The following is a 26,098-nucleotide window of genomic DNA, read 5'->3' on the forward strand; positions in this document are numbered from 1 at the left end:
CACAGAATTTTCTAAGAATTTTCACTTACTAGTAAAATAACCAAATAGCATTTTAATGGTTAGATACCCCCAAATTTTGAAAAACTGTTTTAGAGATAACAACATGGCTATTTGTGCCCCAAGGATCGCATAAACACTACGCCTGAAAGGCAAGAGTCAAAAGCTTGCAAGACGGCCAAATGGGCCTCTTTATTACTCTCATAAGAGTAACGGAATCCAACCAAACACCCAAAGGTCTCAATTTCCCCTCCTGTTACCAATTCATAAAAAGACCGGCAAGTTTCAACACCTTTCAAAAGGTAGAAGAGGCCGGATATTCTAGTTTAATGAAGATCCCTGATTCAGTACCAAGCCTCAAGCAACTGGGAAAGATTGGTCCTGACCTCACAAAGACAAAAATTATCGGATTATTTGTATACAATTGTGGCCCCAACCCATTAAGGCCATCCCATTAAGACTCAGGTCCCTGCCATCTAGCCCATCACCTTAGCTCTGTGTTTTACTTTCCTCTCCCCTACTCCTCACCCCCAAAATGTCTCACAGCTTGGCAGAATAAAGTTTTGTTGAATATCAAGGAACGAAGAAACTGAGGGAGATGTGAGTGTAATTCCATGGGGAAACCAAAGGACATAAAGATTCATGAGAGGAGGTCAAAAGGAAGCTGCAAACATGACAATGAATGAGTTAACCAGACTTGACTCTTTCCGGAAAGGAAAGGTGCGGGTGTGTGTGTGTGGATAGGCGGTTGCCATGCGCTGAACTACGCACCAAGTTTATCCTTATACCAGCAAGTGCGCCCCTACCCACCGATGAGAACATACAGGCTAGCTGAGTGTCCTCAAGCCATGCTATGAAAGTCTATGTTACAGATTTAATGGCAACAAAGGGTTAAATAAGAAGGATTTGGGAAGACCTAAATTGTCAGAAAGAGAGGGAACCATGTGGACATACGATATCTTAAGCAGAATCTTCCTCCTCACCCCGGGCAAGACAGTGGGAACAGGGGAGGGGGGGAGGCGGGGAAGAGGGGGAGGCAGGGGTGGGGATAAATTGGACCTGATGCACCTCAGAGTTTCTGCATCTCTATGACCCTCTGGAGCTCAGCAAGGCCAGGACTACCTAAAGAATCATTCCAGCCACAGACAAGCTTTCTCACTGAAAAGCTGGGAATCCTTGCTTGCCCAGAATATTTCAGTACTACAGTATTAAGTAGTTCCAAACCTCCTCCCAGCATGTCTTTGGTTAACACTATCCTGAGAGAAGCTCTGATCTCTCCCTTTCCTCATTCACTCTATGGTACAGGCACTAAATGGTCAAAAGATGATCAAAGGACTATGCTAACAAGGAAAGTGAATGAATGATCCAACAGATCAATGAGCCAACAGATCAACAGATCAATGAATGATTCAACAGAAATATGAACAAAGCACATAAACAGGAAGCTAGAAGAGATGAATACAACTGGCTAATAAACAGGTGAAAGCCAACACCTGTACTTGATTTTAAAATTCCAAATTAAAAGAAAATACCAGTTTTCACTTATCAAATTAACAAAATTTTAAGTTTGACAATGCCCAATATCGCTAGGGGAAATAGACATCTCAACTCAGTGGAGCAACTGATAGAGGACAATTCTGCAAAATTTACCAAAAATGTTAATGTGCATACCCTTTAACATTACAATTCTATTTCTAGGAATTTATCCTACAGATACACTGACACAAGTGTGCAAAAAAAAAAAAAGAAAACAAAACAGTGTGTGTGTACATGGGGATACTCACTATTGTGCTATTTTAAGAGCAAAAAACTGTTATGAACAGGGGAATGGTTACATTAATTTGGCACAACCATAAAACAGAATACTAGGCAGCCACTAGTTCAGTGAAAAAAAATCAACTTGCAAAAGAAAATAATGTATGATTCTATTTGTGAAACACATATAAACACACACATACACTCCTATTTACAGAGACAATTTCTGGAAGGATAGATAAAACATTGTTAACAGTGGCTGTCTCTGAGAAGTGGAACTAGAAGGAATCAGCAGAGGAGAGCTTCTATTTCTGGTATAAACCTTCTGTACTATGTGAATTTGTGTTGACAACATGTTTATATTATTTTCGGGGCTATTAAAGGCTATTTTTAAAACAAATGGAAGAAGAGAAGCAAAGAAAGAGGCAACATTTGCCAAAGATTCCCAAATGAGATCACACAGCACAGGAATAACAACCTGTGCCAATGACCCAGCATGAGCCATGCACACTGCAAAGATTTACCTTCAGCCTCTTCAACAGCCACTGCAGAAGACCCTGCTGGGCCGCCTCTGTGCACATCTCCGGCCGGAACTCGGCCATGTTTTCCACAATAGCTGCAGAGAGACAGACACCAGTCATTTGGGAGGGCAACTTTGTTTCCATCTGTAGCCTGCTTCCCATGCCAGACATTATATTCCTCTTCCCACTTGCCTGTATTCCTCCCAGCCAGATGCTGTGTTGTCATTCTTAGATTAACTAGGGACATGCTATGTTGTTGGTTTTTTTCCCTTCAAGTTATGTTACAAGTAAAACTCATAACTGAACTTGTCAGAATTCACTAAAGGAATAGTGAAAGGTTTTCTGCTGTGTAGAACACTGCAGCAGAATACACAAAGTGTGAGTATCTGCCTAACAAGGCCCTCTTACTGTCACAGTACTACGATCCCTGAGACCTGTGACGGAAGACACAGGGGGCTAGGCAGAAGCCTTATAGGGAAAAATAAGTGGAAGAATTCAGAGCCTCTTCCTCTCCTGATTCACCCACTTTCAGATCTCTTTCTTCAGATACTACAAGGGAAGCAAGCATGATCTTCTTAATTGAACAAAACAAGGTGTATAGACAGGAAAGGCCATGCTGGCAGAGGTAACGGTCAGGTACTCAGAAGCAAATATACTTGGTCCTGCTACCTCCTACAACAAGCACATTGCCATTTAATAGAAAAATTTTAAATAAGGAGGCCAAAAAAAAAAAAAAGTGATTGTATGATTATGAGACTAAAAAAAAGGCCATTAAAAAAAAAAAACAAAAAAAACTACAGACTTCCCTCATGGTCCAGTGGTTAGGAGTTGACTTTCTAATGCAGGGGATGCGGGTTCAATCCCTGGCTGGGGAACTAAGACCCCCACACACCACAGGGCAACTAAGCCTGCTTGCTGCAACTAGAGAGCCCATGCACAGCAACTAGAGTCTGTGCTGCAGGCAGGGAAGCACCTTTGCACTGTCGAGAAGAGCCCACGTGCCACTACGAAGACCTAGCACAGCCAAGAACAAACGCAACTATACAAACCAAACCCTCATTCGAATACGTTCAGCGCTTTCCTTTCCCTCAGGCCCCTGCTGCTCCCCATGCCAGGATACGTTACTACCAGAGAGCAGATGGAGCTCTGAGCTCTCTAAGCACAACGCCCAGAGCCTTTAGGAGAAAGAGCTGAAGGAAGCAATACACCTCTTTCCTCCTCACTCTTCAGCCCATGTCAGCCACGCCAATGGCTACTTAAAGGATGTCCAGGCAGCACCCCGGGGAGTAAACACAAAGCTGTGAGAGCAGAGTAGCAACGAGACCGCTGAGAGATGGCGACCATTTGAATACCTTAAATTACTTTTGACGTTTTCTAAGAAATTGGCTCATTCTTTTTAATCTCCGAAGCCCTTATCTTACTCTGCTTACCCTCTGCTTACCCTTTAGGTGGCTTTCTATTGAACACTAGAATCAAATCCAAACATCTTGCCAAGGTTTAGAAGGTCTTTCATAGTCTGGATGAACTTACTCCTCTGGTCCCATCTCCTACCATCTTCACCTCTCGCTGCCATAGCACATTTCTAGTCTTTCCCCAAAGCCCTTACCCATTCATGACTTGACAAACGATACTGCCCTGCCTGAGGGTCTGGCTCACATTTCTCCATCAAAATGCACCTCTTCATATTCAGCCTCAATCAGCTACCTGCTCCTACCCAAGCCACTTGGAGACCCTTCCTCTTCTCTTCCGTAGGGCTCCCCACTGACTCCTATTCTACTCCTATTGCAATACCCTGTATTATCCCTCCTTTCTGTTCAAGACTTTCCCATCAGTCTGATTCTTAAGAGGAACTGTGCCTAATTCATCTTTAATGTACCCAGTGGCCTAGAACAGTGCCTGACAAACATCACATGCTTAGTAGGGAAGAGAGGGATGAATCTCTTGAGCTGCTGGTAAGGGACGAAGTTGAAACTACACAGATCTTCACAGATTGACAGGCTGGTGCTTTTCCCATTACATCAGGCTCTTTTTATAAACAGTCCGTTAAGACTTCTGATAAGCCTTCTATTCAGCGAAATTCAGCATTAGGCTAACAGATGGCAATGCCAAATTCTGGCTCTAGACTACAGCCAACCCCCAGATCACAGACTATTGTGTTCTCTCTTCTCTTACTCCTTAGGTGCTATGTCTTCCTCCTTCTTTATGATAATTTCCCAGGAGAGAGTATAAAACTACAACGGAAATATGTGGTAGACACAAAGGAGCTGGGAGAAAATCTAACCTCATCAAAATTTCTACTTCTGCTGGGCCTTGTTCATTTCTTAAGCTCTGCTTACAGATACGTCACCTTTGGTTTTATAAGACAGCAAATGGTGATAAACAGAGCTACCCCAAACTATAATTTTAAACAGACTATTGGTTAATCAACTTTGCAGAGGGAAAGACTGGGGAGACTTGAGGAGGAGGAGGGGAAATATTGCAGAAGAATCTACTTAAATGAACATATGATAAAGGGACAGCCAAGTTAACAGCAATATTTCAACTCACAGTTTACACGGCAAAGTACACATAAGAAAGGAAGGAAATACTAACTATTTTTCAAATAAAATGTCCTATAAAGGCATAGGTGTACCTTGGAGATATTGTGGGTTTGGTTCCAGACCATTGCAATAAAGTGAATATCACAATAAAGTGAGAATCACATGAATTTTTTGGTTCCCAAGTGCATACAAAAGCTATACTATATTGTAATCGACTAAGTGTGCAATAGCATTACGTCTAAAAAACAATGTGCATACCTTAATTTTAAAAATATCATATTAGTAAATAATGCTATCTATCATCTGACAATGCAGGGTTGCCACACATTTTCAATTTGTAAAAATGTAACATCTGCAAAGCACAATAAAGCACACACACACAAAATGAGGTATGCCTATGCACAGTGGTTCAAAAGCTTGTAGTTCCACTGAAGAGAAATGGGAAGAAAAACCACTAGAAGGGGATTCAAAAATCCTAAAATACATACTTTCCAAAGGGAAAAAAAAAAAAAAAATTCATCCTGCATAGACTTTATCCTGACTTTTAGAGGCAGAGGCAAAAGGCCTATTCAGAGAAGCCAGCCGTTTTTGTCCAGGAAGGTCACCTACTTAGTGGATTTCTGCTTTTATTACCTGCAAGCCCAACCAAAGCAGCAGTTATATGAAATTTACACAAGGGTCTTCATTTCTGAACAGGCAGTTTGGGAGCAGAAAAAAGGAAAACCCTCTGGCTGTTGACTCTATTACAAAGGAAGAAGGAAATGAATGCCAACCTCCAAAACACACAAAAACTCAGGAAGTGCTGGCCACTCTCCCCCTTACCCAGAGTGTTGTGGACGCCGTCCGCCTCTTCCTTCACAGACTCGTCTAGACGCTCCAGATTCTGCACGAGCAATGCGACCACCTGCCCGTCCACCTGTGCATCAGGGTGGCAAGAGAAAGGGGTACATGTCACAGGATGGTCCCCAGAACGTTCCCACTCCTGTACCCCCCTCTCTACTGAACGAGCAAAGTAAACAGCCTCCACTTGTGGTCTGAAGGGTGCTTTCCCATCCCAAGATCTCTTTTGAGTTGTGCAGCGACCCAGAGGCAAAGAAACAGCAGGCCTCATCCCTCATTGAAGCTTAAGGGGACAAGGTAAAATCCAAGGTAACAGTGAGTGAGTTACATGCTAGCACTTGAACCTAGGCCTTCTGAAATCAAGTCGTGTGCTCCCTCTACTTCTAGAGAGTATGAAACACCTTACGAAAATGCCTTCTCGAGTCACAAGTTCGTTCAAGTGAGAAGCACATTTCTCAACTACAGCACCAAGAGATATTCAGTAGGAAAGTTTACTTGCCATATTTGACACTGATCTCAAAACTTCAGGTTAAACTCAAACCGTTTCTAAGTTTCCATAACCAAGCTTTTATGAAACTATTACCTTTGATGAACTTCTGACCCCTTCTCAAAAAGAATCTTAACATAATAAAATGTCTTATGTTTTATTATATATAATGCCTAAAAAGCAATTTTATTTCTCTCATTTGATTCATATAACCACATATCACTTACAAGAAATTTTCAGTAGCCATGTCATACAGATGATATTCAAGAGATTAGTGACCTGGCCAAGACCACACGTTTACTAAGCAGTGGCAGCAGAAGCAAAAACCAAGCTTCCTTCTTAGATGAAACAATGTTTCCACCATTCCATGCTACCTTCTGACACAATGTGTGCCCAACACAGAGACTGCCACTGGGGAACCCAGGAGCACCCCGAGGAAGGTAAGTAAGGAAACAGAAACACCTAATAATCAAGAAGTGATTATCTGCCTGGTAATAAATTTCCAAGTCGCAGCCAATAAGTAAACCTATACCGGTCGACAAGATCTGCTGCGTACCCATGGTGCTCCTTTCTCTCACTGCCCCAGCTTCTTCACTTAGGAAATGGGAATGAGTTAAGAGTAAATGAAACTAAAAAAAAAAAAAAAAAGAGTAAATGAAACTATACGGCATGCCTTACCCTGGGTCTGGTTCAAAAATTAAGCAGATAGCCCTTTCCTTCTTCTGATACCTGGTTATTCACTGTTCCATCTCTTGCACGGGCTAAGAAAACTCAAATTTTCTGAAGGCAGACGCTGCACCCTCACTTATCTTGGTACACTCTTCAAAGTCAAGTGCAACACTACACATACCGGACATTCGGTAATTTTGCTAAATTTAAATAAACTGACAAAACATTTACTTTGTGTACTGTAATTGTATTTCTACATACACTGCTTCATTTACCCTCAAGTATCCCTCACAGCTTTTACATGTGAGAATACATAGGTCCAGAAGGGTTAATCAGCCTGGTCAAAGTCACAGAGCTTGTGGCAGAAGTGACCAACTCCAAGACTTTTTCCATCACATCCTGTCGCTTCTAGTGAGGAGAAAAAGAGGAGAGAAAGGACAGGAAAGAAATGATCTCATCGACTGATGCTTCCTGAACACTTCTGCACAAGGCACTCTACAGACAATTCAAACTGAGCCTGAGGATGGAACAATGGCAAGAGAGACACATCTTGAAATAAGGCCTCTTACTCTTTCTGGGCAAGACTTGAGGGAAGCATCCAGATGGGGGAGAAGTTGAAACTATTGACTAACTGGGGATACCTGCATCACCAAGGAAGCAGATTTGCTAGGCTCTCCTTTCTGCCCCGCTGTGAGGACCCTAGCTGCAGACTGGAGGAGATACTGATGCCAGAATTGAGAGCTCCTATAAATACGAGAAAGAGCTGTTTCCCCCTCTTATATATCAAGGAGATATACAATCTTGCTCTCAAATCTCACAGCCAGCAAAAGCTTCAAAGAAATCCACTGCAGTGTTTTCCTTAATTAATTGGACAATTTGGGTGTGTGAGAGAAAACAGAAAAACATCTGGGGGAAAACGTGAACCATGTCACAGTTTGTTTTCCCCTAAATCACCCTGATTGACTTGTAATCTCCCTGAATCCTACAGCAGCAGACACTGCAACTCCGCCGGGTATCACACTGCTTGTCAGTTCTGTGAACTGCCTCGCCACTCTCAATTGCTTACCACTGCCGTGTCTGCATTATTTTCCCTCCCTTTCCTCGATTCTTAATTCTGTTACCAGAGTCGGCTGTCTGGAAGGTTGTGGGGACAACGCATGCATGCTCAGTTGCTCAGTCGTACCCGACTCTTTGCAACACCATGGACTGTAGCCCGCCAGGCTCTTCTGTCTGTGGGAGTTTTCAGGCAAGAATACTGGAGTGGGTTGCCATTTCCTCCTCTGGGGGATCTTCCCAACCCAGGGGTCGAACCTGTGTCTCCTCCGTTTCCTGCACTGGCAGGTGGATTCTTTACCACTGAGCCAGGCAGTAAGCAACACACTCAAATTCCAGAACTAGATGGTTATTGGTAATGGGTCTGGCTGGAGAAAATCTTTTTTCCTTGCTACAAAAATCTAACTTCTAACAAACAGCCTTATTAAGCTTGCAAAGTGTGAAACTTTATGTTTAGCTGGGTTAAATGCAATTTTATCTGATTGCAGGAGGGTCAAAGCAGTCAAAATACATTTAGCTGAGAAAACCCTCGGAAAAATATTTATATTATGCATAGCTCCGGATATCATCTAGTAAGAAGCACAGATTAGCATTCTGTCCCTCTACACTCCTGGGTCTACCGCCTTCATGCCTATTTTTTTGGACCTGTGACTAACTCTGAAACTAAAAACAAATTCTTCTTAGGGATTAAAGCATCAGCTACAGCAACACTGCCCTTGGAAATCGTGACTGTCTTAAGTCTGATGTTTTCTGATAAGTCATTGGGTATTTCCACTTGTTAGCATACCTGCCAAACAATATTCCACCAGATTCTACCAAGACAAAGTTCAGGGGCAAAAATCAGTCGTATTTTTCCGCTTGTGCAGAGACAGTAGATACATGAGAAAAGGAGGAAATAAGAAAGGGACAGATGAGCGGAGATGAGAGGGTTTGAAGGATTCTTTTTCTATCTTCCACAATCTGCCAACAAGGTTTCTTGAGTTTGACTGGGGTTTTTCTACCTACTATGAGTTCTGGAAATTTCATATTAAAAAAACAATAATAAACCCTCTCCCCGACCCCTACATACACACCCACACCCACTGAATCTTGACCAAGCAGTAAGTTTTGAAAATACACATGGTAATATGGTTATAATGCAAAACGTAGGCCTGCTGGAACCTCTCTCATATACAGACCTACTACTACTCTTCCCACTTTACAGAAGGAGCTGAGCGCAGAGAGGTTAGGTAACCTTTCCAAGGTTACACACTGGTAAGTGACAAAGCACCACTTTGGCCCCTCCCCTGCTGGGGAGCACATCTCAGGAGACAAGCTTCTAACAAGATGTCTATAAGCCAATGTGACGAGTGCCAGGATGTACCATGAAGCAGAGGAACACAAATTCTGCTGAGGTGATGAGTCTGAAATAAGACTCAGGAGAGATGAGGTTTAAGTGAGGCTTTAAAGGATGAATAGGAGTATTCCAAATAGCCCAGGGGAAGCCAGGCTTGCCAAGCTGAAGGGAGATGTGAGCAAAGACATGGGATTGCCAAGTGCGTGGCAAATTTTGGGGACTAGTAAGTGGGGAAATGACTGTAATTTAATCATGACTCTCAAGGACTCTTCTTTAGAGAGGCATGCCAGAGGAACTGCCATCCAAGCAAATAATCTGTGTTTCCACTCTCCAGAAAAGAGTCTATTTTCCAGGCTACCAAGTCAACTTGTTACAAAGCACAAATATTCGCCTCTGTGTAAGTAATAGCAGTGGAAGTAAACCAAATTTTAAACCCCGAAGATCCCTGAGAATGCCAGGACCGCACTCTCTCTCCACAAATGTGCTGTTCTATTGCCTAGGACCTCCAGCTGGGAAAAAGACCAAGGCAATAACTGCAAACTGCACATCACAATAAATTCTGCTATATGCCCTCTAGCCTCCGCTCGTGCAATTCCAGGCCTCCGATATTGGCCCCAAATTAAAACTACGAGGACAACTCAACCCTTATAATATGAGAATATTTATCAAACTTCTTCTTGAATGCAGCACAAGGGTAGGAAGACACAGATGAAGACCACCTACCAGTTCTGCTGTCTGACATTTACTGATGGCTGCTGACTGGCTGCAGATCAGCAAATAATATATGGGAGTCTAGAAATGTTCACTTGTTTGTGATTCATGCCAGCCCCACCAGTATAAAGCTGTAAGAGTCAAAACTTTAAAATAATATAATAAAACAGAAACTAAACAAAACAAACAGAAAACCCCGTACAGCAGCTACTTAATGGTTCCCCGGACTGAGGATGAACCGTTTCTTCCGAAACAAACAATAAAATCTGCAAGATCCAGCTTTTGTCGGTGGGCCTGGCAACACAGAAGACACAAAGGGGGCTTTTGTGTGAACTGCTGTTTCTAGGTACGCTTTACAGGCAGCAGACCAGCTAGCTGATCCTTTCGTCTCCTCTATTCACACAGGCAGAGGATGATAATTAAAATCGGTCTAGGGACCAGGCAGGAAGGCTCATTCAGGGCCACTGTAATTAACCTCTGGAAGGCAAGACGACACAGATGACACTGTGGGGACATGAGAAGGAGCAAGTGCCACAGCCTTCCTTCAGATGCTGCTCAGAACAAAAGACCCCCACGCCATCCTTTCCTTTCTGCACGGCGGTTCAAAGGGAAAATAAAGGTCCTGGATTCGACAAAAGTGGCAGTTCGCTCCAGGAAGGAGCTTGAAAGAAAAATGGCCATAGAAATTTTCATCATACTCAGTCACAAATGGCCCTGCTGGACTCCAGCCTCTCTCTCTGTAAGAGACAGCCCTTCATATCCAGTGGGTTCACAACCCCTTCATGCACACCAAATGCCAGCGGCGAGCATGGCACATGGGAAATTTCTCGTGTCAAGAAGCTTGAAAGAGAAGGGTGAGGAGGGGCTGGGCAGTGTAGCAATGGGGTCTCAGAATCATCTGGGGTCCCAGCCCCAGCCATTCTAATTCAGCAGGTCTTGGATGGGGCCAGAAAGTAGCCTAACCAAGCACCTCAGGTGCTTCTAATCCAAGGAGCTATACCAATCTTTGATGAACTCTGCACACTGCAACAAAACCAGTACTTAGGGCTTCCCTGGTGGCTCAGTGGTAAAGAACACGCCTGCCAGTGCAGGAGACGTGGGTTTCGATCCCTGATCGGAGAGGATCCCACGTGACACAGAGCAACTAAGTCTGTGTGCCAGAACTGCTGAGCCTGAGCTCTAGAGGCCAGGAACTGCAACTGCTGACCCTATGGGCTAGGGAACCCACGCCCCAAAACAAGAGAAATCACCACAATGAGAAGCCTGAGCACCGCAACTAGAGAGTAGCCCCCACTCTCCACAACTAGAGAAAAGCCTGCGCAGCAATGAAGAACCCAGCACAGTACAAAATAAGTAAATAAATAAACTTATTATTAAAAAAAAAATAAAACACCCAAAAAACAAAACCGAAAACCCTGTACTTACTAACATTCTTAACCAGAGAGAAAAGATCAGACAGTAGAAGACAAGAGAAACGACGGAAACTTGAGGATGAGATAGCTTGATGGGTTAGATAAGAGGTCGATAGGTGGTATCAGGGTAAGAGGCTGGACTAGCCCTGCCACCGGCCCTCTGGCGAGAGAGGGAAGCTGATGTCATGGGCCAGGATGGTAGAGGGGACCGCAACATGCAGGAGCCCATCTTTGCTATTACAGGGGCTGGCTGAGTGACGTGGGGGAAGCCTTCCCTTCTGCAGCTGGGCTTCCTCATGGGTAGAGTGGGCTGATGAGACGACATCAGTTCACCTCACATATAAACTCTTGCAAGTGGCTGCTGCCTGGAATAACAGCCTAGGCTCCAAAAAACGGGACACAGAAATCAGCTGACCCTGACTTCTGCAGTCAAGGGCTGCTCCTCGGGCCGGGGTAAGCTAGAAAGTTTGTTCTTGCTTTTAACATTCTCTGATTCCCTATCTGTAAAACAAGTAATAATGATACCTGTCCTCACCAGCACTTGAGAGTACAAAGCCTAGAGCCCAGAGCAGAAAAGAAACTCTTTTCTGCAAAAACTCCTCGTAAAAGAGGTTAGAAGCAGCATGGTGAGGGTGGGCGAGCTGGAATTGGAGTCAAAGAGAACAGAGGTTCAAATCCCAGCCGTGGGACCACAGGCAGGTTTGTTTTGTCTCTCAAAGCCTCAGCTCCATGGCTAAGTGGGAATAGTAGCAGTAACACCCTTCTGAGGGGACACGGTGAAGAGCAAATAAAGTGTAAAGGCCTGCCTAGAGCAGATAGTCAACAAATGCCAGGACTCTACGCCCCCTGCCCTAATACAGTTCCACAGAATAAGGTACCCCAAGGTTGCATTCTACTTTCATATCCTCCTTATTCAGTCCAGCCTTTTGCCACAGAGCTCTCTGTCTCCGATACCACTCACAGAGACAACGGTGGGGATGGTGTGGACACCATATGCACAGCTGCAAAACCCCAGAGGGCCGCGCGACTTACCAGAGCATCAGTGAGCACTTCCGCTCCTTCTTCACTCTCGTGGAGAGTGTCTATGTCTGTTAATTCCTGAAGCAAATCAACCACTGCTATGGACACATGTGAAGAATGTTAAGGGTAACACGCACATATGAAAACCCTAGTGACATTTTATTAAAATATTTGGCTCCCGGCCACTTCCTGGTCAATTGCTTCACCACCGTTTACCTTTAATACACTCTAGTTTTATAAACATCTCTTCAACAAGGTTCTAATCACAGTGGCTGTTCAATACATGTTGGTAACTGCTTCACTTAGGCTATTTCCCTTATGCCGCCTTCCTGGCAACTTATTCCATAGGTTCACTACATCTTCATAAATTTCACAGCTTCAAGTAGATCACTTGGGTGGTCGCTTTTCCAGTGAGAAATAGGCCAACACCCTTAACCTTACCTCATAATTTAAATTCTTGGAACTGAGTAAGGATAATCTTAACTACCTTGTGTACTTTACCTTCAAAGACAGTAATGATTTTTTCTGAGATTAGATGGCTGGTGTTCACCAAGGAGTCTTCAGAAATCAGGGCATGACAAACAGATTTAGATTGTAGAGGGAAGGATTTATGTTGGACTGTGCTAGACTCCACCAACCTCCCTTCCCCTTAAATATGCTTCTGCTTTGGACACAAAAGGAAAGTAAACAATGATGATTACAGACTAGGCAAAAAGAGAGGGGGGGGGACACGTAAGAGAAAGGACACACAAAGAAGAGAAAAAAGGAGTTATGTTTGGTAACTGGTAAACTGGTAGCCCGACCTAAGGGCTTCCCTAGTAGCTCAGTGGTAAAGAATCCACCTGAAAAGAGACACGAGTTTGATCCCTAGGTCAGGAAGATCCCCTGGAGGAGGAAATTGCAACACATTCCAATATTCTTGCCTGGGAAATCCCATGGACAGAGGATCCTGGCAGCTACAGTCCATGGGGTCTCAGAGTTGGAAATGACTTAGTGACTAAACAACAACAAGAAGCCTGAACTAAACTAAATTTCCCATACATACAGACACACACATACACACGAACACACACCACTTGCTGTCAGTCAGCATCTACTGAATGCTTACGATGAATAAAGCATTGTGATAGAGACAAAGGCAAATCCATTCACTCTGGGCCTCAGTTTCCTCATCAATAAAATGAGGAAGTTAAGATAATTAAAGACATTTAAACAATTATCCAGGCTTGTCTAGTGGCTGAGATGGTAAAGAATCTGCCTGCAATGTGGGAGCCCTGGGTTTGATCCCTGGGTTGGGAAGATCCCCCGGAGAAAGGAATGGCTACCCACTCCAGTATCCTTGCCTGGAGAATTCCATGGACAGAGGAGCCTGGCAAGCTACAGTTCAAGGCATCACAAAGAGTCGGGCACAACTGAGTGACTAACACTTTCACTTTCACACAATTATACACCACAGGCAATTATCAATGTGTAACAAATGAGGAATACGGACAACTTGAACCACAGACATCCTTAAAAAATGGAGCAATCAAATTGAACTGGGAAATCAGGAAAGATTTGCTAGAAGAAGACTGGTCAGAAAAGAGGCAACTAAAAAGATGAGGGAAGGTAAACTAGAAAGCAAAACATCAGGAATATAGGCAGAGAGATTCGAACGTAAGAGGGTATATGAAGAGGAGAAGAAAGAGGACTGGGGAAGCAGGGAGGGGAGAAAATTAGAATCATATGAAGAAAATAATGTCTTGGAAGAATAACCTAACAGCTATGTGCAGGAAGCACTAAACAGCACTGTGAGGGTTGGGAGTCGGCAGACGTGGGGTGCGGGGAAACGTCAAGCCTGAAGGAGCAAAACCTGTTCTGAAGCTACCACACACACAAGGGTCCAGATGCAAGTTGATGAAGGTCTTATCAGGGCAGGGCAGTTTCAGTACAAACTGGAAAGAAAAAGATAATAAGAAAGATACAGGACCTATTAACAAGAATGACAGGACTTGCTCACTGCCAACTGATGTTACAGATATCTTATGAACACCTTTTGCTAAAAGAAAAATTATTCAGAGCTTTGTTTTTATCTATAACTGACCAGTTGGCTATCATGAATAAGCTTTCTGTGTTTTATTCTCTCGCACTTTAAAGTAATATTTGTGCAAAACATGGGTGTGCTATGAAACTCAATGTGTATGAAAAGAGAAAAGGTCTCTGGACAAAATTCCTTCATGCTTATACAGTCTTTACTAACAAAGTAACTAGAAAGCTTTTGACATAACAGACCAGGTATCATAAGTGACATATAGTAAACCAAAATACATAAACTGAATTAATTTTTTTTAAAAAGGGCTAATCAAACTAACCTCTAGAAATGCTGAGCATTAGGAATTAGTAGTTCTCCCTTTCTAAACACTGCAGTAGATACCATCATAATCACTAGCATTTTTTAAGTCATCATTATGCCAAGCACTGTGCTGCTGAATTCTCACAATGACATGATCCCTATTTTACAGACAGGAAAGTGAAAGCTCAGAGTGGTTAAGTAACTTACCTAAAGGTCACTGCAACGGTAAGGGAGAATGTTATGTTCGCATGATTCTAAAAACAGTATCTCTGCCACTACTCTTCATATTAATGCAGAGGGGAATATACACCAGCTTTAACTACAACTAAATCCTAGCTAATGACCCTACTATAATAACAGAGAAAAGAACTGTCATTTATTTCCATTATAAATTATTAAAGTTCCAGGAAAAAGGACAAAATGCTGACAACACCCCCGTCATTCTCCTCATCTAAAAAGCTCCCATACTGATTCTCTTGAACAGTTTTTACATATGAGATGTAAAAATACTATTATTTATCCATCTGTTTATTTAATAAGCATGACGACATTTCATCCATCCATCCATCCAACCACGGTGGAGTCAAATGTCTATAGGACAAGGATGTGAATCAGGCATGCAATAGGTACTATCCTTACATTCCCAACATCATGCCCCACTAAGTACTTACTAACCTGATATGTGATGATTATTAATTAAACATTAACCTCAACAAACATGTGGGATATATGTGAAATAACAGATGAAGAGTCACAGCAAACTCAAGGATGGGGCCACATCATATTTATCTTTGATTCCTATCTTTAGTGAACCAAACTATTGCCAAATTATTAATACTATGGAATCTTGCTCAAGCTTCTTTATTTCCATATAGCTTATATGCCTCATCTGAATAAGGTGGTAATGATCTCTGCCCAGCCTATCTCACACAGTAACTATAAGGAATAAATGACATCATAAGGTCAAAGGGCAATTAAATCAAAGTACTGAGAAAACAAGACAGCACTATAACAAACGTTGTTAGTCAATTCTTCCCACAGAATGGTCACACCTTCACTATTGCCTTCATTTTTCTAAAACTTCTAAAATCTAAAATTTAAGCTAACAACAACACAATCCTCCCCTTTTGGGTTACATTGGGTTGAAAATCTAATTTTATATTTCAGCTATGCCACAGAAATTCAGATTGATCAAGTCCTTTTTCGGCCTCTAAGGTTTCATGGGACAGGCAGGTATCATATTTTTCTTTGATTATTCTTATACCATGCTTACAAATGGGTCATAGTAAACCTGGAGAAAAAAGGAAAAGAAAATTTGATAATGGTGGTGGTTTTATTTAGGAACAGAACAAATGTCTAACTCTTATCGAGAGCAGGTATTTCTTCTAATGGGCCAGTGGATAACTCCTTGCCTACATTCCTGCCTCAGTTGAGAAATCAAACAAGAAACAAGTTACCAGCTACCAGGTCTGGCAAACAACTCAGCAATTCTAGCACTAACTGATTTTATGTAAATTCTCAACTTTCACCAAATAGCATTTCAGCAAGGCAGTAAATGAGTCCATAATTGTAATCGACTCCTGAGTAATATAATATGACCCATAAGATGGAGGTCATTTGAGGACCAGAAAGAAGAATAAGAAGCAAACTAAAGACAGACAGATGAACTCTCAATCTTGATGAGAAAATTCAGCATGGTCTGCCACCCATCCAGCATTTTTTCACAAGCAGACTCTGGGCATGGGTGATAGGTTTTTCCACTGTAGTTACAATTTCATTTCACAAGGTAAAAGGCTCTCCCATCCAAGTGTAATAGGAAAACAGAGAGCCTGTCTCTCTGCGAATTACTAAAACACAGTTTGTGACAGCCTATTCTGCCAAGTCAGAGAAAGGCCACCCCATTCACTCCCTCAGCACCTGCCCACTAGGGGGGCAATAAGCTAGTATAATAAGAAGTGAAGTAGAAAAGACCAGCTGGGCACAAAATGGTCCACAACCCAGTGGCTTTTTACAAAAAGAGGGGTGTTGGCTTTTATTTTTTGGTTCTAGATACTTGTTTTTGGCCTGATCTCATGGAGAGTCTTAGGACAGAAACAGAGTGTTAATTTCATTAATCTCCAATGAAATATGGCCATAGAAACAAAATTATTAAAAAAAAAGATAAAGACGAATAAAATATATTAAGCAGATGGCTTTTTTAAAAAAGTCATTTCAATAACGTGTCTTAAGAAAAATGACCAGTCTAGAGTCACAGTATATAACTGATTTAATGGAACAAATCTGGGTGGGTTTTTTTTTTAAGTCTTTTTAAAATTTTATTCCTAGGACAATGCTTAGATATAGCTCATCTAATGTAGATGAATTTCTAAACAGACAAAATGGTCTTTTCCTCCTTTTCTAGCAGTTGAAAGAGAACTACCTAGAATGAATCTAGGCCTTTAATTTTATCCCAATCCTTAATCTAAATAACATGAGTGGGGGAAATGCTCTCATTCTTCATTTACTAGGTACCCAATAAATGTTAGTGGGCACTACTACAGCACAGGGGAAATGTCCCAAGCAGGCCACAACCACCCTAACCTTCCAAAGACATGGAATTCACCTAAAACTCATAAGCAAGATCAAAAGTTACATTAAGAGATGCTTTTCCTAGACCGCCATTTTGGTACTTTTCATCTGATCTGATTTATTTCAGAGCATATTGAAACAGCTCCAAAAAATGAGTGTTTGGTTTATCAGTACAGATTATCAGGGAAGTTGGATGATGAATGAGGAAAAGAAGTAAATTCTTTTCCATATAATTTTGATTCTAGAAATATCAAGATGAGAATAGCTCCCAGCAAAACAACAGCTTGAGATACAGAAGTCTTGTTAGACAGTGCTTGCAGGAAAGTACTGGAGCAATAACCAACTCCCTTCCAGTCCAACTAGAAGAAAGTCCTGAGGAGGTGCAAACCCTTCCCAGCCCTATTCCTGCTCATCAGCATGGAGGCTCAAACACGAGGCACTCCTTGTACACACCTTCTGGAATAATATGCTATGTCACAGTCACAGACTCAGATTGCTCAAGTTCAACAATCCCTGCTGGTCTTTATTAAAAAAACAAAACAAAAACAAAAAACTCCACCTGCTCTTTATTTTCCAGTTCCCACAGCAATTTTTCACGAAATCCAACAGGATAACTTCAAGCAAGTTTTCCTGGCTTTCTAGGGTCTGAGAAAACTAAGCAGTAATTTAGAAAAGAATAGTGCTAACGACCACTCCCTATTTCAGACCAAGTAGCACTGCCCCATCAGCACCAATAATCCACTCTGCAACTAACAAAAGGAAACCCCCCTTCCTAGGAGCACACAACCTACTGTACTGACGCCCCGAGTCAACAGTACAACGTGTGCTGAGTGCTTCGTGGCTGCAGTCATGTTGGACTCTTTGCGACCTCATGGGTCGTAGCCCTCCAGGCTCCTCTGTCGGTGATATTCTCCAGGCAAGAATACTGGAGTGGTTGCCATGCCCTCCTCCAGGGGATCTTCCTGATTCAAGATGGAACCCACATCTCTATGTCTTCTCCATTAGCAAGTGGGATCTTAACCACTAGCACCACCTGAGAAGCTCACTCAGAAGTATAATGAGACCTTATTTTTCTGAATCACAAATGGGTGGAGAGAAAGCAGATTTGAAAAAAAATTTTTTTGGTTCGGATTACTCAACAGTTTTTAAATTAAAGAAGAGGGTATTTAGATGGGGGCAGTTGTCATGACTCTAAAAATAAATAAAGCCATGGACCTGATATCCATGTAAATCTGGGGTGACTACATGGCCACATCAGCTCCCAGCACGTGAGGAATGGCAATCTCCATTGCCAAGGTAGACACTGTAAAAATACACTTAAAATGCATACTAATCCCTAATCTATCAAAAGCTTATGCATCTCCAATGCCCAATTCTCTAATCACTGCCAAGCCAGAGATGATGTGTGTTTTCTCAGAACTCCAGTGGTATTTTCTGTGCAAAACACTCCAAGGGTACTTACCACACAGCAAGGTGAGTGTTTTTGCTATCAACTGGAGTTATTATTTCTTGCCACCCTAATAGCACCCAACAGGGCTTATCATACAAAGGAGGAACCCAGTAAATGCCATGATCTGTCACAGAACTTTAGAAAGGATTCCACTGACTCGTCCCTCAAGTTGAGAACACAGCAGATGACATGCAAAAATCAGATATTTATGGATTTTGTGCCTAGATTTTTTTTTCCTTTGGTCATAGCAGCAGAGGTAGCCATCATCTGGGGTTCTATCTTCCTCTTGTTTTAGTCCTCCTTGTTCCTTTAGGCAAATGGAGTAAACCTGGGCCACAGAACTGATTGTTTAGCACTACCTTAAGAAAATATTGATATCTTTAAATGTACCTTTGATTTCATTTTTCTGTAGAAACACTCCAAAAGGTTCACCAAAAGGGCTCTAAACATGTTTAAATGATTTACTTTAAAGGAAAAATTGTTTTTAAAAGCCCGATTTCTGAAAGGCAACAGCTGTTGGATCCCACCTCGTGTTCCCTCCTAATGCATTCAGAGTGACTCTTCAGTACTGCGTGAGGGGTGTGCTCCCCCTCCCCCGCACCCCCAGAGGTGCTCTTCACAGACCAGAATTCCTCTCCGCAGCCTCTGCCTCTCGAGGCGGGGAGATGAGGCCCAGAAGCGCTGACAAGCCCTCCCCAGCAGCAGTGATGCAGAGCGCCAGAATAAACTCTGAAGCGGCTTCTCACGGTTGAAAGGACAAGACTCAAGCTGTTTTCTCACATCTTCTGCCTCTTAAGGTTACAACAGACCAGCCTCTGATCCAATTAAAATCCCTATAGTTTATGTTTTCGCAAAGAAGGACAAAGCAAAAATGACCTGTGCTTGCTGGCAACATAACCAGCCATGTATGGCTGTGGTTGATAAATGAAGAGTTAAAAAAGATTAAAAATTTAAGTCATGACTGCCACAAAATTGTTTATTCATGGTAAGGTGTTTTGGGCAGTTACAGCTGTACAACAGTAAATTGTTAACAACCGTTTCCTGAAGAAAAATTTCCATTATACATCACAGATAAGACAAGAAACAGAGTGCAGTGCCACTGGGAGATCAACGCTCCAACAGATCGAGAATGTGTTAGATGCAAGTCAAGAGGGCTGACTCTTCCCTGAAACCACGCCCAAGAAAAATGGTACTAGGAGGAAGATGACATTTACCCTAGTTGCTGCATCTGATTAAAATTAGGTAATTTTTAAAATTTCAAGTGCACTTTAAATTTGATGTAAGGCGTAATTAAAAAATCAGATTAAAAAAATATAATTAGGGCAGCAGGGTGAAGATTAGCAGCAAGAGGGGAAAAAACAGTTTAGCTTGGAGAAAACAGGAGGGAAATGGCAGCCTGTCAAAGTTATTACAGGGGGACTTGTTTTTTTTTCCTTTTTAAAGACCAGAACTTAACAACTTGGAACATCTGTGCCCTTGCCTTTCCCAAGTATGCCATGTCGAGCACACTTCTTGCGTCAGTCTTCTCCCCAGCAGGAACCAGGCTGGTGAATCAGCAAAATGTCAGTATCTTCAGAAAGCTGCCACTATTATTTTGAGTTGGCAGGAACAGAAAAAAGAAATCAGAGTTCTGTTTCCAGAAACAAAAGAGGTGATGGCTGTATCGACACACAAGGTAATGGGTGACACTGCAACTCTGTCAGGGGTGCAGTGAGTCCTACAGGGAAAGACTCAGGGTGTGCTAGAGAAGGACACTGGACTGGAAACCCCCCACCGCAACAGCCAGTGGTTCAACATCTGGACCTCAGACATACTACTAACTAAACAAATACGGCTCCGGATGAAGTCATCTCTAAAGTCCGTTTGGATTCTGAAAATCTACCCTTCTATAGCTAAGCTGAAATGTGAAGTCACAATTAGAACTCTTGGTTGCTAACTCTGGGAGGGCCAGTTACCTTAAATAGGTATCCTGAAGTCCAGTATCCTAAATAGGACTTATGCTAGACATCCACTATGTTTACTGACGGATGCTGCTTGAGCATCACTACAGCCTGCGGTTCCTGGGGGTTGAGCACAGAGCCTGATAAGCACTCAGAGCCATGCTTCTCAAATGAATTCACGAGACCCATATTGAGCTCACTCAAAATAAGCTAACTGACTGGGGTTCTCGTACCACCCAGAACCACCCAGTGAATCCTGGGGAATATTCTCATCAATCCGGATACTGACAGAGAGATTCTCCAGACTGTCTAACATTACATGAAGTATCAGAAACGGCTTAAGATCACCCTTCAAGAAGCCTGAGTTAAAATTATTCACTGATTTATTTCTATGAGAATTATCAGGCAGGAAAGAACCTAGTCAGACATGCTCTCAGGAGAGAGATTACCAGAAAGATGAAAATAACATGAAGCAGCAGCAGATCTCCCATGAATATCACTCAAGCAGACGAACTACATGTCTCTTACCTTCGGAAATCTGGATTCAAACAGAACAACTACTGAAGAGAATTTGTTTTAATGACCATGACCACGACCACAGGCACATCAAACACCTTTTCCACTAAAGCGGTTTTGAATCTGATAACAAAGTGTAGAAAGGTTTTGGAAGTCATGATTCAGCTTCAGTTAAAAGCATTATTTACTAAATACCTACTGTGAAGTTGCTCAGTCGTGTCCGACTCTTAGTGACCCCATGGACTGCAGCCTACCAGGCTCCTCGGATTTTCCAGGCAAGAGTACTGGAGTGGGTTGCCATTGCCTTCTCCTTACATATGATGCTGCTGCTACTGCTAAGTCACTTCAGTCATGTCCAACTCTGTTCGACCCCATAGACTGCAGCCCACCAGGCTCCCCTTTCCCTGGGATTCTCCAGGCAAAAACACTGGAGTGGGTCGCCATTTCCTTCTCCAATGCATGAAAGTGAAAAGTGAAAGTGAAGTTGCTCAGTCGTGTCCGACTCTTAGCGACCCCATGGACCGCAGCCTACCAGGCTGGTGGGCTGCTGTCTATGGGGGACTTAGCAGCAGCAGCAGCATATGAACTCCCTTAATCCTCTCAACAACACTGAAAGGCAAATGTTTATACACACACACACACACACATACACACACAGGATAGGATGTGAGTTTGAGCAAACTCAGAGCAACAATAAGGATAGGGAAGCCTGGAGCGCCTCAGTTCATGGGGTCTCAAAGAGTCAGACAGACTGAGCAACTGAACAACAACACAGAGGAGCCTGGTGAGCTACAGCCCAGGGAGACACAAAGATTCAGACACGACTGAGTGAGCGCACGCACGCACACACGCACATACACACACATATATTTTTAAATGCCATCTATGAATATACACAGTATCATACCCACAGAACAGTCTATAGCATTTAAGTCTTGAAATCAAGCTGAGAAACTAAATTCACAATTTTTAGATCCTTCAATGATTTAATGTTCTATGCCCTTAAGACTGTTAGACCTTAAGGCACCCAAGTCTGGTTATGTCCCAGTGACATAACTCATCTACTTTTGCAGATGAGAATACTAAGGGCCAGAGGTGGGGGGAGGGCACCAAATTTCATACTAGAAATAAAGCTGGGAGTCAAACCTAGATTGCCTATTTATGTCTAATGACCAGTTAACAAACATTAAATGTCATGTGCACTCAGTCCTCTGTAAAGGAATTGGGACTATAGCAGTAGACAAAGTAGATAAAAATCCCTGTCTTCCTGGACAATAAATGTGAAGCTAAAGAAAGGTTCATGGTCTCCTCTAGGCTCGGCTCCACTGGGCCATCTGTTAACAAAATGATGTCTAGATCAACAGATGCAAATCCTGCCTGGTCTTGCCTATATAATGGGCCCCCAAATCAAGATCCTAAAAAATTAATGCTGTTAATATAAGAACAGATACATCACGATGAATTCTAATACTAATAAGAGCAAATAGGACAATTAAGGGTTGCCCAAGATTTGTTAATAGATTAAAAACCAGACTTCCGAATGAGTAAAAAGCACCGTGTGTTTCAAGAAGGGAGATAATTAGAATGGAAATAGAACACCAGACGTGACAGCAGACATCAGCAGAGACAAACAGGAGAAGAGAGTAAACAGCACTCCCCCACCACATCCGTCCGCCTTCGCATTGAGGACAGATCTGAAAGGATATCTGTGTTATCATGTCCAAGCAGCCCGAGAAGAGACTGAACAGCATTCAGCTCTACCAGAAGGTGGTACAGGTCTGGCATGGTGGCCACCACGTGCATCTCCTGAATGATGTCATTGAGGTCCAGCTCGGATTCCATAAACCTAGGAAGGGAAAACAAGACAGTGTCACTGCAGGGGAAGGGGTGCAATCAGTGGTGAGGAACAGACAGCAACATAATCCAGACAGAGACAATCTGTCAAAGCATCTTCAACAGACCAACCAAGAAGAATGCTCATCCAAACATCACAGTGTCACACAACTTCCCTGGGAAATCGATTTCCTCATTACAAAAATCAATTCTGGATTCAGACCTCGTTACAGGGTTCCCCTTACCCTTGCAGTCACAAGTTCCCTTTGAGAGGCTCTGAAAGCATTCTGCCGCATTCAGTGATCTATCTGCCCACCAGTTCTGTGGATTAGTTACCATTACTCCTTGGAATGGCAATTCACTTTGTTGCCCTGAAGGTAGGCATCTTGCTAATCCAAAAAGGACTTCTCTTTCCTGTCACTTCAGATCAAGGGCCAATTATCCCCTTACCCAAAGGAAAATACAGATTCTGCTACCATCCAGAAATACCTTCCCCTCCCCACCCCCTTTCCAATGAGCTGTTGAAGAGGAACATCCCAAAGTAAAGCAGGTAAAGTCTGGCATTCTATAACCCCATACCTTAAGTAGCATAATACTTCACTCACATTTCCACACCTGAACCTTTCAGCCAACCTACACCCCGGCACTAAGAAAGAACTGCTTTGCATTCACCCCTGCATGCCCTTCCCAAGTGTCTGACATTGAAGAAATGCCCACTAAGCTTTTGATGAGCAGGACAGGAAAGTTTGTTCTGAGAACACAATGCGGGATCCATGTAGAGCAACTGAACAATACCTGACTGAGGAATCAGTGGTTAAACAGACTGGAGCCAGACGGCCTGGCTCTGAACCTCACTTACCCACTTACTTAGCCTCTCTATGCCTCAGTTTCTTCATCTGTATAATAAATAGAATAATAAAGTTACCTATCTCACAGGCTACTGTAAAAAGTTAATGAACACACACACATAAAGCACTTTAAAAGTGTTTGCCATGCAAAAAGCACAATATGTGTGCTCTCATTTCCATTACTACAATTATTATTTATAATATGTCTACCTTCCCTTCTAGGATGTAAGCTTCTTAAAAACAGGAATTATAAGAATGGATACATGTATATGTATGGCTGAGTCTCTTTGCTGTTCACCTGAAACCATCACAACATTGTTAATCAGCTATACTCCAATACAAAATAAAGAGTTTAATAAAAAATAAATACAACACACCAAATAAAGCAGAAATTAGATCTTTTGTCTCTACATATCCACTGCTGCTGCTGCTGCTAAGTCACTTCAGTCGTGTCCGACTCTGTGTGACCCCATAGACGGCAGCCCACCAGGCTCCTCCATCCATGGGATTTTCCAGGCAGGAGTACTGGAGTGGGGTGCCATTGCCTTCTCCCTACATATCCACAGATGCCTGCTAAAGAAAAGGAACACAAGTAGGGATTCTTGAAGTCATTGACTCATCAACAATAGATACCGAGGAGCTGGGCAAACACTGTCTCTGCAGAACTTGGGAGATCGTGCAAGAACAAAATCTAGAGACTACCATTTTTAAAAACACGTCCATATTTTATACAATATCTTACCACTGTTTCTCTCCATTACTATTTTTAACCATAACATTTATATATATATATATATATATATATGTTTTCTGATGATAAAACATTACTTTTCGTAAAAAACTGGGGAAAGATAAGCCCTCAAAAAGTAAACAGAGATCTTAAAAGTGACAAAAATAAAGAAAAGTAAACAGAAATCATCTATAACCTTATTAGCCAGAAATAACCACTGATAATACTCTGGTAAGTTTAAGTCATTGTTCTCAACTTTTGGCCTTCCCCCTACCCAAAAGTAGCCTACATAGTATATAGTTCTAAGCACGATTTTTGCTTATTGTTGTCAGCAGAGGCTGAACAATTTCTCTTATCGTTAAACATTCCACAACAGGAAAAGTCAGTGTCCAGCACACCTCCCAGTCCTTCTTCTCCCAGGGCAAAATTCCACACTGAGCACAGCATTGCCCCTGCGGAGCCCAGACAAGACTTCAGAATCCTTCTCAACACAGCATTTCAGTGACAACAAATGATATTAAGATACATGTGTTCATATTTTTGTGTTAAGATAACTCCCAGGAAGGAAAAGTACCAAGTCAAAGAGTATGCATAACTTAACAGGTTTTGATATATCCTGCCAGAAAGGTACCAACAGTGTGTAAGTTTATTTCCCCTCATCCTGTTCAAAACAAGTATTATCTATTTAAAATCTCCAATTTGAGATGGGAAATGCAGCTTTTTAAAATTTTGCATTTCTGATATCACAATGGTTAAAATTAAATTGCTGTTTACTAGCTATCTGTATTTCTTCTTTGCCCATTTTTCTATCAGGGTGTTCATCTTATTTATTGATTTATAAGTACTCTATATATTAAAGAAATTAATCTCTGTCACACATTGCAAAAAAAAAAAAAAACAGAGAAAAATATTTGCCCTTTACTTTGTACATTGTGCTTTTTGATACAAAGGTTTTTAATTAGGGAAATTTTTGCCTCACGAATTCTATTTTACATGTATTCTGAGCAAGGTTTTCTCTATGCTAAGATCAGATATATTTTATGGTGTGCTTTTATGTTTATACATTTTTAAATGTTTAAGAGTAATAAAACTAAGATTTATTTCAGAGTATAATATAGGACAAAGATCTAACTTTATTTCTGCAAATGTCTGGCCCATTGCCCCAGTACCATAATCTATCTTTTATCCACAGATTTGAAGAAATGCCACCTCTATCGTACACTAAATTTTAATGCATACTCTAATCTGTTTATGGGCTTTCACTCCATTTCATTGATTTGTCTGCAAATTCCTGAGCCAGGACCACACTTTCCATAGTGTTACAGTATATTTTATGTCTGTTACTGCAAAACACTCCCATACTAGCCTTCTTTTTAAATGCTCCCTGTCTGTTCTCAATTGTTTATTATTCCAAGTAAATTTTAAAATTATTTTTGTCAAGGTCCCCCGATACCACTTTTTCTAAAAAAGTCTCCTTCCACAGTGCTTACAAACAGATTACCTTTTAAATCACTAGCTCCCCATCACTTCAAGTGTGGAA

At 42.0% G+C, this 26,098-nt stretch overlaps 1 protein-coding gene across 1 annotated transcript in view; it reads right to left on the reverse strand.

Moving 5' to 3' along the window:
- The window catches only part of CTNNBL1 (catenin, beta like 1), a 176,387-nt gene that overhangs the window by 103,271 nt on the left and 47,018 nt on the right, over positions 1 to 26,098 (reverse strand). The window contains exons 4-7 of the mRNA XM_010829177.1: positions 22,854 to 22,993; positions 12,354 to 12,451; positions 5,636 to 5,729; positions 2,277 to 2,368 (exon numbers count right to left, since the gene is read on the reverse strand). Of these exons, the coding sequence (XP_010827479.1) occupies positions 2,277 to 2,368; positions 5,636 to 5,729; positions 12,354 to 12,451; positions 22,854 to 22,993 (424 nt within the window). The remainder of the gene's footprint in view (positions 1 to 2,276; positions 2,369 to 5,635; positions 5,730 to 12,353; positions 12,452 to 22,853; positions 22,994 to 26,098) is intronic.

Source organism: Bison bison, unplaced genomic scaffold (assembly GCF_000754665.1).
Source record: "Bison bison bison isolate TAMUID 2011002044 unplaced genomic scaffold, Bison_UMD1.0 scf7180017864500, whole genome shotgun sequence".
In the NCBI taxonomy this organism is placed as follows: domain Eukaryota; kingdom Metazoa; phylum Chordata; class Mammalia; order Artiodactyla; family Bovidae; genus Bison; species Bison bison.